Raw genomic sequence first — 14,994 nt, 5'->3', positions numbered from 1 at the left:
GGAGAGCATGTTATCGATCATTTTTTGTGCTTGTGCCTTCCGTCCCTATACATGCAATTATACCACAAATCTTGCTAGGGGAACGATGCGGTCCTTGTCATCCTTCAAATCTACGAGTTGGGCCATGTTTATGGACTTTGCATAGGATTTCTTGTTGCTTTTCTCTCAATTTTCTTGTTGTTTTTCTCTCAATTTTCTCCTTTTTGTACATTAGCTCAATTGACTATTTGATTAAGGGATACATTGGCGTGATGAGTTTGGGCATGTGATGAATTCATCCAGGTATATATTTTTGCCATATTAGCGGACATGCAAATTTCCATTTGTGAAATTTTCGTTTAAGTTATGGCCAGCTGATTTGTGATGATTCTTTCTATCTTCAGTGGTGCGTATGCCTTTGGTACCCTTAGTTTTGTAATAATTCTTTCTATCTTTTTTATTTTCATTTGGGAGACTCTCTGGAGCTTTGACAGAAACTCAGTACGCATACCTTTGTATGAATGTATGCTCTTGTGTAGATGTGTGAGCATATATTGATACATAGTTCTACACCCACTATTGAGCGCTAATGACATTAGTGGGGATGTCATGGTAGCTAGTCCCTATTGTGCATAATGGAGTTGATGGTTTATAACCGATTGGATGACTACCATGAAGTTACAAACTGCACTTCTTTTAATTTTAATATGATGAGTTCGGGCATGTTTTCCAATTCATCTAGGTATATGTTTCTGCGTTACTACCGGATATGCAAATTTTCATTTGTGAAATTTTCATCCAAGTTATGGCCAGCTAATTTGTGATAATTTTTTCTATCTTCAGTGGTGCGTATGCCCTATCTACTACCCTTAGTTTTGTAATAATTCTTTCTATCTTTTTTATTTTTATTTGGGAGAGCCTAAAATCAAGTAAATTTGGACTATGGTTTGATTAGCCTTCTCCCTTAAGTGCTAGCCTTCATTATGGCTGAGTCTGCCCAGACCCTTTGGAGCTCTGACAGAAACTCAGTACGCAGACCTTTGTATGAATTTATGCTCTTGTGTGCCTTGTGTGTGTGAGAGCATATATTGATACTGAGTTCTACACCCACTACTGGGCACTGATGAGGTTAGTGGGGATGTCATGGTAGCTCATAATGGAGTTGATGGTTTATAATCGATTGGATGACTACCATGAAGTTATAAACCACACTTCTTTTAATTTTAATGTGACGAGTTTGGGCATGTTTTTGAATTCATCTAGGTATATAGATACATTGGCACTCAATATGTCATTGTCAGGGGCATCCATTGCATTTTTTCGTCAATTGGCAAGTCTAAGGCGGCATGGGAGCTTCTGAGTCATCAGGCTCAAGGACGGTGCATACATTGGATCCTATGCATATTCTTCATGGAAGGAGTGGTGGATCAGCCCCAACCCTTGTGTGGATGCATGGCCTTGACAAGCTTGGTCACTTATCTTCTCCTCTTTCTCCTTTTCTTGATCTTGTGCACCTCTTCAATCATGCAGAAAGAAGATTCACCTCAATCATAAAGGCTTGGAGCATGCATATATGTTCTTCTTCCTCCTCTCTTTTCAAGATGTGGTGGTGGTGAGTTCCTCATAAAAGCTATGGATTTGATTGATTTGCACGATGAGAAGGAAGCAATTTACATTGTGCATGAGGAAGATCTACACAAAGGGGTGGTAGCATGAAGATGAATCCAAGTGTGGATCTTGTCTTTCCTTCCTAGCCTTAACCTCGAATCTTCTCCATGCTATTTAAGAAGGTGCACATGTGTAGAAGAGAGGAGAATTTATTGCTTGGAATAAGGTTATACCAGTTTGTTTATAGAATTATGGAAGATGTTCTTTATGGTGATTGTATAGAAGAAGATTATGTTTATATTTTGATCGGAGATAGTCTCCTTTTTTCATCATATTTCTCCTTGATGTTGTGAATTGAATCCCTCAAGAAACTATTGTAAACTCGTCTTCGGTGAGAGTTTGGTTCTTCAAGCAAAAGACATCCGTCTGATTCCATCTCATCCTTTTTCCCTTATTCTCTTCCGTGGGAAATTGCTCTTGGAGCTTTGTATTGTGTTCCTTTGTCTCTTTATGAGAAGTATGGTTCAGCCCTCTTCGTGTTTTATACGAAAAGTATAAAGTCGTCCGTTCATCCGATTTGTTAGATCCCTCTGTAGGGTTAGCATACAACAATGTTCCTACTGTCATTTTATCTCAGTGGACAAGAAGGTGGTGAGTCTTATTATGTCCTTGGGGCCTTCCGCATAGCCCATTTATCCAGGGGTTGGCTCCTCAATGGTGTAAAAGGACATGTTGTCCTCTTGGTTGAAGGATTCTCTTTCAACATTCTCATCTATGAGTCATGCATCTAAAGACTCCAAAACTATTGAAGTCACCTCAGAAAATCCTTGAGTCCATCTTTGAAAGTCTTGTGGTAGCTAATTTTCAAGAAAAGTCCCAAGCTTGCACCTCCACAAGACCAAATATATTGACGATGCCTATCTATCGCTCGTTCATATCCAACCTAAGTCTATAAGGCACATATGGGGAAATGGCATGCTCAATCACACGAGACAATAGGATAGCAAGGATTGGAGTATAAACTCCATGCTTAATCACATGAGATGATAGGATAGAATACAAACTCTCCCACTCTTGCTATGCTTATGAATGCAAGTGACCTAGAAGGATCTTTCCATAAGCAATCTGGTTTAGGGAGAGCTTGTGCTCTTGAAGTATTAAAATGTCAACGTGGCAAGCTAAAGCTCCTATCTAACAATCATCTTTTGTAGCCTGCGATCTCTACCATTGTGGAGATAGTTCATGTAAGGTGTAAACTCATGGGGCGTGAAAAGCCACTCGAACAGTCTCTTGCTCAACATAGTTGAAGCTGAGAAAGGCATTGTAGAATGTGAGTTTGAAAGGTTCATAGCTAGGTGATTTCTTTCAAGATGCGAAATCCGAGCTGCTAATGCCTTAAGATCTGGCTTCAATGTACAACTTTCCTTGGATGCCATATCTTGACATCCAATTGGATCTGCCATTGTGGAGTGACTCAATAGGTAGGCATGCCCCGAGCCCAAGACCCATATGATCTCCACCATGCAACTTGGTCTTTGAAATTGGAGCAAGTTTAGTCTTGCGGGGCTAAGCCAAGACTCCATTCATGTGCATGCATGAAGAAGCTCGACTTGTGTCATCTCTTTCTCTGTCCATTAGAGACAACTAACATCTCGCATGAGGAACGATAAATGGTGAAGTCAATATAGGAATCCTCGAGTCACATGCCTTGCACATGATGTAAACACTTGTCTCTAGTTGAGCTAAAAACTAGTGATAGCTTGCTAGCTGTAGATTGTCTCAAGGGCCCACACAAAAGAACTCCTAAGGTAGCAAAGTTCTGCACGATGAAAGTTGCTTGACGAAGTTTGTTAAAAGTGTGTGAAATTTTTGAGTGAGCAGGAGGAGAGGAGGGAGGAAGAGGTGACGCAGAGGAAAGGGGGGAGCTAAGAGGAGCGTCCACATTTCTTTGTGGACGTTTTTAAAACCACATCAACGATCTTCACACTTTACTTTTTTCTATTTCTGGAAGTTTTAAAAACCACATCGGCAATACCTTCACACCCTACTTTTTCCAATATTCGTCCTAGGCTTCTTTTTACCCTTAGTTTGGTAATAATTCTTTCCATCTTTTCAAGTTTAAATTTGACAGACTAAAATGAAACAATAAATATTCTTCATACGATAGTGCAGTGGACTATGGTTTGATTGGCACTTCTTCAAGTTCTAGCCTTAATTATGGCCGAGTTTGCCTTGCATCTTTGGAGCTTTGACAGAAACATAGTATGCGAAACTTTGTGTGGGTATGAGAGCACACATTGGTACAAAGCTCTACACCCTCTACTGAGAGCTTAAGACGTTACTGGGGATGTCATAGTAGCTAGTCCCTACTATGCGTAATGGAGTTGATGGTTTATAATCTATTGATGACTCTCATGGAGTTATAAACAACACTTTTTTATGTGATGAGTTTGGACATTTTTTCGGATTCATCTAGGTATATTCAGCTCCATCTACTCAGTAGTTATAGAGTTGAATCTAGTGAACATGTGATGTCACATCAAGCCAATATTTGGGATCTTCTTCTATTGCTTTTGTGCTCCATTGTCTTCAAGATTTGTGACTTAAGCATTAAATTTCCTTGATTAAGACATCAAGCACACATTTGTTCGGGACATGAGTGGAGCGCTATTCTTGATTGGCTTCTTTGAATTTCCTTGTGTGTGTATATAAGTAGCTTTTAACTACTCAAAATTATGTTGTTGTGTACATTGGTTTTTATCCCTCTTGCAAGTACCCCCTCCTTCTCTAACTCTTAATTTGCTAATCTGATTCTTATGACGGTGTGTATTGTCACAGAAAATAAAGCATTGCAATGGTGGGAGTTGTGGGGAGAATGTGCTAATGATTTACAAACAAGAGCAGCCTTTCATGAAGACATTGACGAGGCTACTTTCAAGAAATACGTTTAATTTAAAAATATGGACTCTCATAAGACACTTTCTTTTGAGTATCGAAATGAGAGGTAAGCTGCAGTATATTAATTTTTTTGTTGTCTTACAGTTCTTATGATCAGAAGCTTGCTGCATTAGGGTTGAAGGTTCAAGCTGGAGTTCAGCCGCCTAAACAGTGCAATAGTGACTTTCGAAGAGAGCTTGACAATGGACTGAAGTCTGCAATAGCAAGCTATGAGCATGCTGTGAAAACTAACAGCGAAGGAAGGCCCTTTGTGATCCATCATGATGTGCCTTTTGTTGTATTCGATGATTGGTATAAAGATCAAGAAAGCTCATGGAGGATTTCCTTTCACTCATTGATTCAGGAGGAGAAGCAACATTACTCTTTGGAGATTCATCCTTTCTCCGTGAATCTATTGCATGATGATTTATGACTTCGTTGGTATCAAAGACCACACTTATTCTTCAAGTAATGTTGCTTCTATGATTCAGAGTTTGGCGTCTTCCAAGATAATATCCAAGTGGTACTCACAAAGAACCAGACTTTTGTGTGCAGCGTGTGGGATCCGTTAGTAGGGTCCCTCCTTTCATAGATGAAGTGGCTTATGTCAATGAGTCACTAAGCACTCTTCAAGGAGAACTTATACAGTGGACGTTACAAGGTGGCATATGGCATTAAGGTCTCTCTTGACAAAGTTACAGCAGTACCATCAAAGTTAAAATTACGATTTTTAGAAAGAAAATAAGGCTATAAACACTTCACCATGGATGTAGATTTCAGTCCTGACAAGTGCAATAAAGCTGGAGATCCTGATTATGAGGTTAAGTTTTCTTTGGTGGTCATTTTTTAAGGCGGTACTACTGATCAAAGGTTGTTATATGGAGTTGTCACATTTGATTTGTATAAGCTTCAAGAAAGGGTAGTGCAATTACTGCAAATTTTGTGTGGCATCCAATGAAAACATCCAAGAATGACACTTCACTCCTCTTGAGTGTGAGAAGAACTTCCAAATAAAAGAAGATGTCAAGTTGGATTCCAAAGCTTTTCAAGCGCATATCCAAATGATAGGTAAAAAGAAGTAAATTCTTTTGTCATAGTGGTAGTGTCTTTTATTGTGTCTTGCTTCGTTCTTATGGTAATTGTCATTTGCAGTGAAGAGAAGGTGGTTGGTTGGTGTCCTTTGGTGACTATGTGGACATCTCCTGTATTCCAATTGGTCATATGCAACAAGTCATTTTTATGGCAACTTCATTATTTTTCTTTCTAGTTGAATCTTTATTGGTTCTATATCTTCCAAGACATCAAGATGTATTCTAATTTGATTCTCATGTATGGTCCCACAACATTGCACATGCTGTCTTCATTAGTTAAATGATTTGGCACCAACAGTGCTAACACCATTTGTTGAGTTGCTCTTGTAATAGCAGTCCAAAGCTTTAGTTGCTTGGTGAGCTGCAACACTTGTACCTATTAGCAGATTAAACCTTTGTTTCTCAAAGATGAAATAATGGAAGTGCTTTTAGAATCAATGGAAGAATGACCTCTCTAAGAGCAATTAAGAGGTTTTGACATGCATTAAATTTTCATCTTTTTGTAGACTACAAAATTTGCAGTATAAATTGATATTTTTAAATCTATATGGTAGCTTGGTTAAAGATTCTGGCTCTAAGAAAAGGCCGATGGTTATTGAAACATTGTTTATTTTCATACTTTTGCGGAATAATTTTCACATGTTACTTATTGAGAGTGCTAAAGTCATACGTGGTTAATTTAGTGCATTTGCTAGAGTACATCTTGTTGGATAGACTTCTGGTAGGTAAGTGGACATGCCCTGCTAATTCGATTCAACGATTGGGAAATGAATGTAACAGAGAAACTCTTGAGATGTCCTGCAAATGGTACATAGGCATGTAGGCAGGAGGGTGGACTTGGATCAAGGAGGTTTCTTGGTTGGGAGTAGCATTGTTCTTTGTCCTGAATTAAGGGTGTGTACGCTGAATCTTTCCTGTTGATAGTCACTTTACGAGTGACTTCCATCCATCTCTACTAAGTGGCTTTTGCGGTTGGTATATGTGTAGTACAGTAACTCTATGTATGTAGACGTACAAATGAAAATCTGTTAAAACTTCTTGTGTAATTCTTTAGTGTGCTCTTGGAGTAGTCTTGGGCCAAAGTCTTAGAATATTAGGCCTGAGTGTTTCAAAGAGAATCTGACTTTCTTTGCCTTCTTTGCAGACATCCTACCAACTGAGTCACTACATGTGCCAGCAATGACTTCGGTGACAATGTTTTGGCCCTTTTGAATCTGGAGCACCAGAAAAATTCTCTAGAGAAGTACTCTGCGTTTCCTGCTATATATACACATATTGAATAGAGAAGCAAAAAACGGTGAAGACAGACAGCTGCAGTACTCAATACAGCAAGAATCCTCATGACCAATAAAACCAAACCTTTCTCCCAAATTTGAGATCACAAAGTCTTCCAGCAATGAGAAAATGGGAATGATGGTTGACATGTTGGCTTGTGAGCAGTGCAAAAGGTGGGCTGACAAACAAGACGTGACATTTAAAGCCTTTTTTGGAAATCAAAGAAGGCAAGCTAAGGACGGTTAATGGAGCTCGAGCAAGGAGAGACACATGCATCATTGAAAGGAGTCAGAGATCCAAGCAGGAGACGTCCACTTACCTACCAGAAGTCTATCCAACAAGATGTACTCCAGCAAATCCACTAAATTAATCACGTATGACTTCAGCACTCTCAATAAGTAACATGTGAAAATTATTCCGCAAAAGTATGAAGATATACAATGTTTCAATAACCATCGGCCTTTTCTTAAAGCCAGAATCTTTAACCAAGCTACTATATAGATTTAAAAATATCAATTTATACTGCAAATTTTGTAGTCTTCAAAAAGATGAAAATTTAATGCATGTCAAAACCTCTTAATTGCTCTTAGAGAGGTCATTCTTCCATTGATTCTAAAAGCACTTCCATTATTTCATCTTTGAGAAACAAAGGTTTAATCTGCCAGTAGGTACAAGTGTTGCAGCTCACCAAGCAACTAAAGCTTTGGATTGCTATTACAAGAGCAACTCAACAAACGGTGTTAGCACTGTTGGTGCCAAATCAATCAACTAATGAAAACAGCATGTGCAATGTTGTGGGGCCATACATGAGAATTAAACACAATACATCTTGATGTCTTGGAAGATATAGAACCAATAAAGGTTCAACTAGAAAGAAAATTATGAAGTTGCCATAAAATTGACTTGCTGCATATAACCAATTGGAATACAGGAGATGTCCACAGTCACCAAAGGACACCAACCAACCACCTTCTCTTCACTGCAAATGACAATTACCATAAGAACGAAGCAAGACACAATAAAAGACACTACCACTATGACAAAAGAATTTACTTCTTTTTACCTATCATTTGGATAGGCACTTGAAAAGCTTTGGAATCCAACTTGACATCTTCTTTTGTTTGGAAGTTCTTCTCACACCCAAGAGGGGTGAAGTGTCAATCTTGGATGTTTTCATTGGATGCCACACAAAATCTGCAGTAATTGCACTACCCTTTCTTGAAGCTTATACAAATCAAATGTGACAACTCCATGTAACAACCTTTGATCAGTAGTACCGCCTTAAAAAATGACCACCAAAAGAAACTTAATCTCATAATCAGGATCTCCAGCTTTACTGCACTTGTCAGGACTGAAATCTACATCCATGGTGAAGTGTTTATAGCCTTGTTTTCTTTCTAAAAATCGTAATTTTAACTTTATTGGTACTGCTGTAACTTTGTCAAGAGAGACCTTAATGCCATATGCCACCTTGTAACATCCACTGTATAAGTTCTCCTTGAAGAGTGCTTAGTGACTCATTGACATAAGCCACTTCATCTATGAAAGAAGGGACCCTACTAACGGATCCCACACGCTGCACACAAAAGTTTGGTTCTTTGTGAGTACAAGTTGGTAATATTATCCTGGAAGACGCCAAACTCTAAATCATAGAAGCAACATTATCTTGAAGAACAAGTGTTGCCTCTGATACCAACGAAGTCATAAATCATCCTCCAATAGATTCATGGAGAAACGATGGATCTCCAAAGAGTAATGCTGCTTCTCCTCCTGAATCAATGAAGTGAAAGGAAATCCTCCATGAGCTTTCTTGATCTTTATACCAATCATCAAATACAACAAAAGGCACATCATGATGGATAACAAAGAGCCCTCCTTCGCTGTTAGTTTTCACAGCATGCTCATAGCTTGCTATTGCAGACTTCAGCCCATTGTCAAGCTCTCTTCGAAAGTCACCATTGCGCTGTTTAGGCGGCTGAACTCCAGCTTGAACCTTCAACCCCAACGCAGCAAGCTTCTAATCATAAGAATTGTAAGACAATAAAAAAATTAATACACTGCAGCTTACCTCTCATTTCGATACTCAAAAGAAAGTGTCTTATGAGAGCCCATATTTTTAAATTAAAAGTATTTTCTTGGCACACTTACATATCAGGTTTGTCAAGATCAACAACATATTTCTTGAAAGTAGCCTCGTCAATGCCTTCATGAAAGGCTGCTCTTGTTTGTAAATCATTAGCACATTCTCCCCACAACTCCCACCAATGCAATGCTTTATTTTCTATGACAATACACACCGTCATAAGAATCAGATTAGCAAATTAAGAGTTAGAGAAGGAGGGGGTATCTTGCAAGAGGGATAAAAACCAATGTACACAACAACATAATTTTGAGTAGTTAAAAGCTACTTATATACACACACAAGGAAATTCAAAGAAGCCAATCAAGAATAGCGCTCCACTCATGTCCCGAACAAACGTGTGCTTGATGTCTTAATCAAGAAAATTTGATGCTTAAGTCACAAATCTTGAAGACAATGGAGCACAAAAGCAATAGAAGTAGATCCCAAATATTGGCTTGATGTGACATCACATGTTCACTAGATTCAACTCTATAACTACTGAGTAGATGGAGCTGAATATACCTAGATGAATCCGAAAAAATGTCCAAACTCATTACATAAAAAAGTGTTGTTTATAACTCCATGAGAGTCATCAATAGATTATAAACCATCAACTCCAGTACGCATAGTAGGGACTAGCTACTATGACATCCCCACTAACGTCATAAGCTCTCAGTAGAGGGTGTAGAGCTTTGTACCAATGTGTGCTCTCATACCCACACAAACTTCCGCATACTGTGTTTCTGTCAAAGCTCCAAAGATGCAAGGCAAACTCGGCCATAATCAAGGCTAGAACTTGAAGAAGTGCCAATCAAACCATGGTCCACTGCACTATCTTATGTAGAATATTTAAAGTTTCATTTTAGTCTCTCAAATTTAAACTTGAAAAGATGGAAAGAATTATTACAAAACTAAGGGTAAAAAGAAGCCTAGGACGAATATTGGAAAAAAGTAGGGTCTGAAGGTATTGCCTAGGAGGAATATTGGAAAAAAGTAGGGTGTGAAAGTATTGCCGATGTGGTTTTTAAAACTTCCAAAAATAGAAAAAAGTAAAGTGTGAAGGTATCGCTGATGTGGTTTTAAAAACGTCCACAAAGAAATGTGGACGCTCCTCTTAGCTCCCCCCTTTCCTCTGCCCTTCCTCTGCGTCACCTCTTCCTCCCTCCTCTCCTCCTGCTCACTCAAAAACTTCACACACTTTTAACAAACTTCGTCAAGCAACTTCCATCGTGCAAAACTCTGCTACCTTAGGAGTTCTTTTGTGTGGGTCCTTGAAACAATCTACAGCTAGCAAGCTATCACTAGTTTTTAGCTCAACTAGAGGCAAGTGTTTACATCATGTGCAAGGCACGTGACTCGAGGATTCCTATATTGACTTCACTATTTATCGTTCCTCGTGCAAGATGTTAGTTGTCTCTAATGGACAGAGGAAGAGATGACACAAGTCGAGCTTCTTCATGCATGCACATGAATGGAGTCTTGGCTTAGCCCCACAAGACTAAACTTGCTCCAATCTCAAAGACCAAGTTGCATGGTGGAGATCATATGGGTCTTGGGCTCGGGGCATGCCTACCTATTGAGTCACTCAACAATGGCAGATCCAATTGGATGTCAAGATATGGCATCCAAAGAAAGTTGTACATTGAAGCCAGATCCTAAGGCATTAGCAGCTCGGATTTTGCATCTTGAAAGAAATCACCCAGCAATGAACCTTTCAAACTCACATTCTACAATGCCTTTCTCAGCTTCAACTATCTTGAGCAAGAGACTGTTCGAGTGGCTTTTCACGCCCCATGAGTTTACACCTTACATGAACTATCTCCACAATGGTAGAGATCGCAGGCTACAAAAGATGATTGTTAGATACGAGCTTTAGCTTGCCACGTTGACATTTTAATACTTCAAGAGCACAAGCTCTCTGTCATGGCCCTGTGAAAATGGAACAGCACAAGTGTGGGCATGGTGGTTGCTGAGTCAAAATATAAAATGATTCACATGTGGGGTGCCCGGACAGAGATAATGATGTGTGGACATCCCTAGGTGTGAAGGGGGGAACTAGAACATTAAAATTTTCATGTTATATGTGTGGTTGCCCCTAGGCCTTAGTGGCCCCTAGGGAACTTTAATTATTATTAAAGTCGGGACCCTAGGACAAGTATGGGGAGGGGGCAACTCCACTTTTGGAGTGCATGCCTCTCTCTCTTGACTCTCTCTCTAGCTTTTGGGGAATCGTGCAAGCCTAAGCGTGGAGGAGAGGAGAAGCATCATGGGACTGCTCGCCAACTGCTGTTTTGGGGTTTCTGCTGCTGTTTTTCTGTGCAAACTAGCCGTACAGTCCACGTGTGCAGCCCGTACAGCCCTATACGATTGCAAGTATAGTACGACTGTCTTCTCTGCTGCATGCTTTGCTGGTACAGGCGGCGTAGACAGGGGTTTGAGCAGTTATTACAGGCGGCGTTGTGGGTGCTGCTGAGGTTGTACTGCTTGTACGACTGTACGGGCAGCAGGTACAGTTACCTGTACGACTGCTGACAGGTGGCTGTACTGCAAGCACAAAACTGTACCATCAGGTATAGTCGGGTACAGCAGGAGCAGGCGCACCAGTACACTCAAGCGACAGCAGAACTGTCCGTACAGTTCTGTACGGACAGATTCAATCAGGTGTGCAGAGGCTATACGGACAGGTACAGCATCTTCAATTGCACACAGAGTTTCTCCAAGAGTTTGGTTGGTGCAGAGAACAAGTGATTGCAAGGGAAAGAGGACAGACAGTCGTTGTCAAGTGTAGACTGGTACAAACTGTTCCCCGGGTGCAGGATCACGCACTGACTTGGTAAGCTCTGAACTTGTTCGTCTGTCTTTCTTTCCATTGGCTTATGTCTGTTGCAGATTTGTGCTATCTGGCCCCTTGTGAGAGGAGGGGTATGGCAGATTGAAAAGGGTGGAAACAGAGAGATTGGACATTGAATGTATGCTTGTGCTGAGTTGTGGAATCATGTGCATGAGATATGCCAGATGTATGTTCAAGGTTGTCTTGCTGAATAGTCTTGGCTGATCAGAGGGGAGCATATAGTGTTGCTTTGAGACACAGACCTGTGTGTGTGAATCCTCTGTGCTAAGAGGTATTGTGGGCTGCCAGATTGGATATACAGGTGTATTCTCTTGGCTGGTTTTTGGTGTACTCAGCCTTACATATTTTTGAAATTGAATAAAGAAATACTGCAAGGGGCGCCAAACTTTGGGGCCAACAGGTGTCGTTTTATTTTCAGATTTGGGGCACTCTAGCTCCAATCATTTTTGTTTTCATATCTAGACTACAAGTGGAAGGGTGACTGCTAGTCCACCGCACTTTGGTTTCTACCAGAGGCCGGTTTCAAGGTTCCGTTGCCGGGACCAATCATCAACTTTCTAAAGGGGGTGAGCTTGTGGTTGCCTCGAGGAAAGCCATTGCTGAAATTTTTCAGCAACATGTCTGATACAAAGGATGAGTACTTTTATCATGAAGAGGAAGAGCAAGAGACCTCTCCTGAGAGAAATGCATCTGAGGATATTTTTGCAAGAGAACAGGCTGCAGATGATGAGCATTATGAGGATGTTACACAGCCAGAAGATGAGTATCATCAAGTACCAAACGGGAAGAAATCAAGGTTCGAATCCATCATCGGTACCTTCCAGCCTCTTTTTCTGAGCTTCCTGCTGCAACAACAAAGGCACTAACTACTCAAAAGTAATCGGTGCTGCTCTATGTCCTACAGTTACAGTAGTGTAGAAACTACCATAGCTCTGAGGGAGCTCTCCAACAATAGCCTCGCCATCCTGGTCGAGCTCGAGGTCTGACCTAGCGCAGCCAGTTACTTGATTCCGTAGAATCTTCATCTTCGTTATGTGCTCTTGCACCGAAGATCCCTCATCCATGCCCATGTCCTCGCCTCATTGCTCAACACATATGTATCCTGTAAAATAGTCCATGCCTCGAAAGAAGTGTCAGCCATATGTATATGTCGTAAAACCTTGTCTGTCATCATGCCCACTATGAATCATGATAGCCAAGGCCTCCGCATCTCAAATGTGCCATGGTCTCATAAGTATCAGATCTGGAGGTGTCGTCACTACTGGAGCAGTCGGCAACGCCAGTGTTGTCACTGCACCAACTCCACCCATGTCGCTATCTCCCATGACTCTCTCAGCACCAAGTGGCTCTTCACTTTCATCTTCCAAAGCAGGTAATTGGTTTCGTCCAACTTCCCCGCCTCACCAAAAGTCAAGATTTGGTACCTGGTAGCCATGGCAATGAACTGTAATAAAATATCCACAAACAATATACTTGCCTGAACCTCTCCCTCCCTGCCGCAAGGGTACAATCCTCCAGACATGGAAGCAAGAATCCCAAAAGCCTTTGAATCAGGATCTCCTCACCGAGGTCTTCCTACCTTCAAGCTTCCTTGCTAGTGATCTTCCATCCAAACTCCCCAGATCACCAAACGGGCTCTGATACCATGTTAGAAAAGCTGACCTAGCCACCACAGGCTGCTCACACAGCAGAATTACATGTGGTGGAAATTCTGGACTAATCACATAGCAGTGGTGACAGGGAATTCAAAACTTTCTTTACTTCAAACAGCCATAAAGCAAACTAGCAAATAGATTGTGCACAGGAGAAGATATAGAAGCAACTAGCTATATTTCTGCCTGGTCATAAACCAAGCCAAATACAATACCAAAGTTGTTCTACTATCAGCTTGGCACCTCTAGATCGCCTCAGCTAAAATTAGGAACAAGGGGCAAGTGGACAGACCTGTGACATGCCGTGGATAGCCACGTTCAGTAGACCTAGTACTTGGACATGCCTTGAGGATAAGTCTGGCTCTATTTGTGGAGGACCCAATGAAGATGATCTATTTGCAGGCACTGATGTTTTCCAGGCAAATAGAGGGTCTTTGATTTTAGGAATTTTTACAGAATTCCAGTCTGCAGGGCGCAATTAGGAGGAACATATCCATGTTTTTGGATGAGACAAACAGAGGGAAGGCTATGCAGTATCAAGAAAACATGGAGAACAGATCCGGTGATGATATCAGAGTAGAAGAGAAAAAAGGATTCCAAGAAACTAGGGGTGTGGAAGCTGACAGTGAAGCGATCTTCACTCTCATTTCGGATGAAATTGAGGATGCAACAATAGACCCATCCTACATTCTAGCTGATGCAGATGGTAAGAAGCTGTTTTCTTGAGGGGCTTATGCTTGGTCTGTTGGTATTTGTGTGTAATCCGAGCACTTTTGTTTAACCGACGTGAACGGTGATCATGTGCAGACGCTGGATCGGACGGACCAGCCCTTACAATTGACCACGATTTTGAAGACTCTCTCTCTCTCCCCTGTAATCACATGGATGTATCTGATTAGTCCTATAGGTCAGATGTCGCCTCTAAAGGACATTAATATAGTTTTCTCTTTTCTCTTTTCTCTCTCTCTCTCTCTCTCCCCCCCCCTCTCTCTCTCTCTCTCTCCCTGCCTCCCTCCCTCCCTCCCTCCTGCCCCTGAAAGTTTAATGTTACTTGTAAATGACTTCATGAAAGAAAGACAAGACCTCGCTAGCTTTTGATCATGCAACCATACCTTGTGTAATTATATGCACATACAATCCACAAACAAGCAATGTTGATTTATGTGGACACACACACACGCACGTACGTACGTACGTGCGTGTGTGTGTGGGTGTGTGTGTAGGGAGGGGAAGGTATGCTTGGGAGTACCAACAATTTTCATTACATGACCTTTTCAATAAACTTAAAATTGTATAGACAAATGTGCACATGCAATTAAGGTCATGAAAACAATTAAGGAAAGGCTAGCAAGAGTCTATCACTCCTTGGATTTCCATTTTACATAGATTATTATGTTCGTTTGAACTACCATCATGCATATTAGATCAAACACAAAAGGAGGCCGAAAGTATCTTGTTTATAATTTGACTATTACTTCT

The 14,994-nt window shown here is 40.8% G+C and overlaps 2 protein-coding genes and 1 pseudogene across 3 annotated transcripts in view; 2 read left to right on the top strand and 1 right to left on the bottom strand.

The window, feature by feature from the left end:
- The first annotated feature begins 4,403 nt into the window (after positions 1-4,403).
- LOC147607749 (uncharacterized) lies at positions 4,404-5,586 on the top strand (annotated as a pseudogene).
- Positions 5,587-7,525: 1,939 nt separating this feature from the next.
- LOC147607747 (uncharacterized) overlaps positions 7,526-14,994 on the bottom strand; it is a 42,916-nt gene continuing 35,447 nt past the window's right edge. For both annotated transcript variants that reach the window (XM_086789863.1, XM_086789864.1), the window contains 3 exons: positions 9,039-9,171; positions 7,954-8,907; positions 7,526-7,869 (listed from right to left, as the gene is read on the bottom strand). In XM_086789863.1, the coding sequence (XP_086645989.1) occupies positions 8,886-8,907; positions 9,039-9,171 (155 nt within the window). In that variant the 3' untranslated portion in view covers positions 7,526-7,869; positions 7,954-8,885. The remainder of the gene's footprint in view (positions 7,870-7,953; positions 8,908-9,038; positions 9,172-14,994) is intronic.
- LOC147607748 (uncharacterized) lies at positions 13,608-14,414 on the top strand. The gene is made up of 2 exons (XM_086790194.1): positions 13,608-14,221; positions 14,323-14,414. Exons 1-2 carry the CDS (start codon positions 14,011-14,013, stop codon positions 14,412-14,414), a joined length of 303 nt encoding a protein of 100 aa, XP_086646320.1. The 5' UTR covers positions 13,608-14,010.

This window comes from Cibotium barometz, chromosome 54 (assembly GCF_041138505.1).
Source record: "Cibotium barometz isolate CiBa-2024 chromosome 54, ASM4113850v1, whole genome shotgun sequence".
In the NCBI taxonomy this organism is placed as follows: domain Eukaryota; kingdom Viridiplantae; phylum Streptophyta; class Polypodiopsida; order Cyatheales; family Cibotiaceae; genus Cibotium; species Cibotium barometz.
The sequence above is the reverse complement of the archived record's forward strand: the minus strand, read 5'-3'. Positions and strand labels throughout refer to the sequence as shown.

What these genes read in the sequence shown, in the direction of transcription:
- LOC147607748 (XM_086790194.1), top strand. Translation starts at nt 14,011, where the DNA reads ATGTTTTTGGATGAGACAAACAGAGGGAAGGCTATGCAGTATCAAGAA. An exon ending in CATTCTAGCTGATGCAGATG is followed by an intron (nt 14,222 to 14,322) that starts GTAAGAAGCTGT and finishes GATCATGTGCAG; the next exon opens with ACGCTGGATCGGACGGACCA.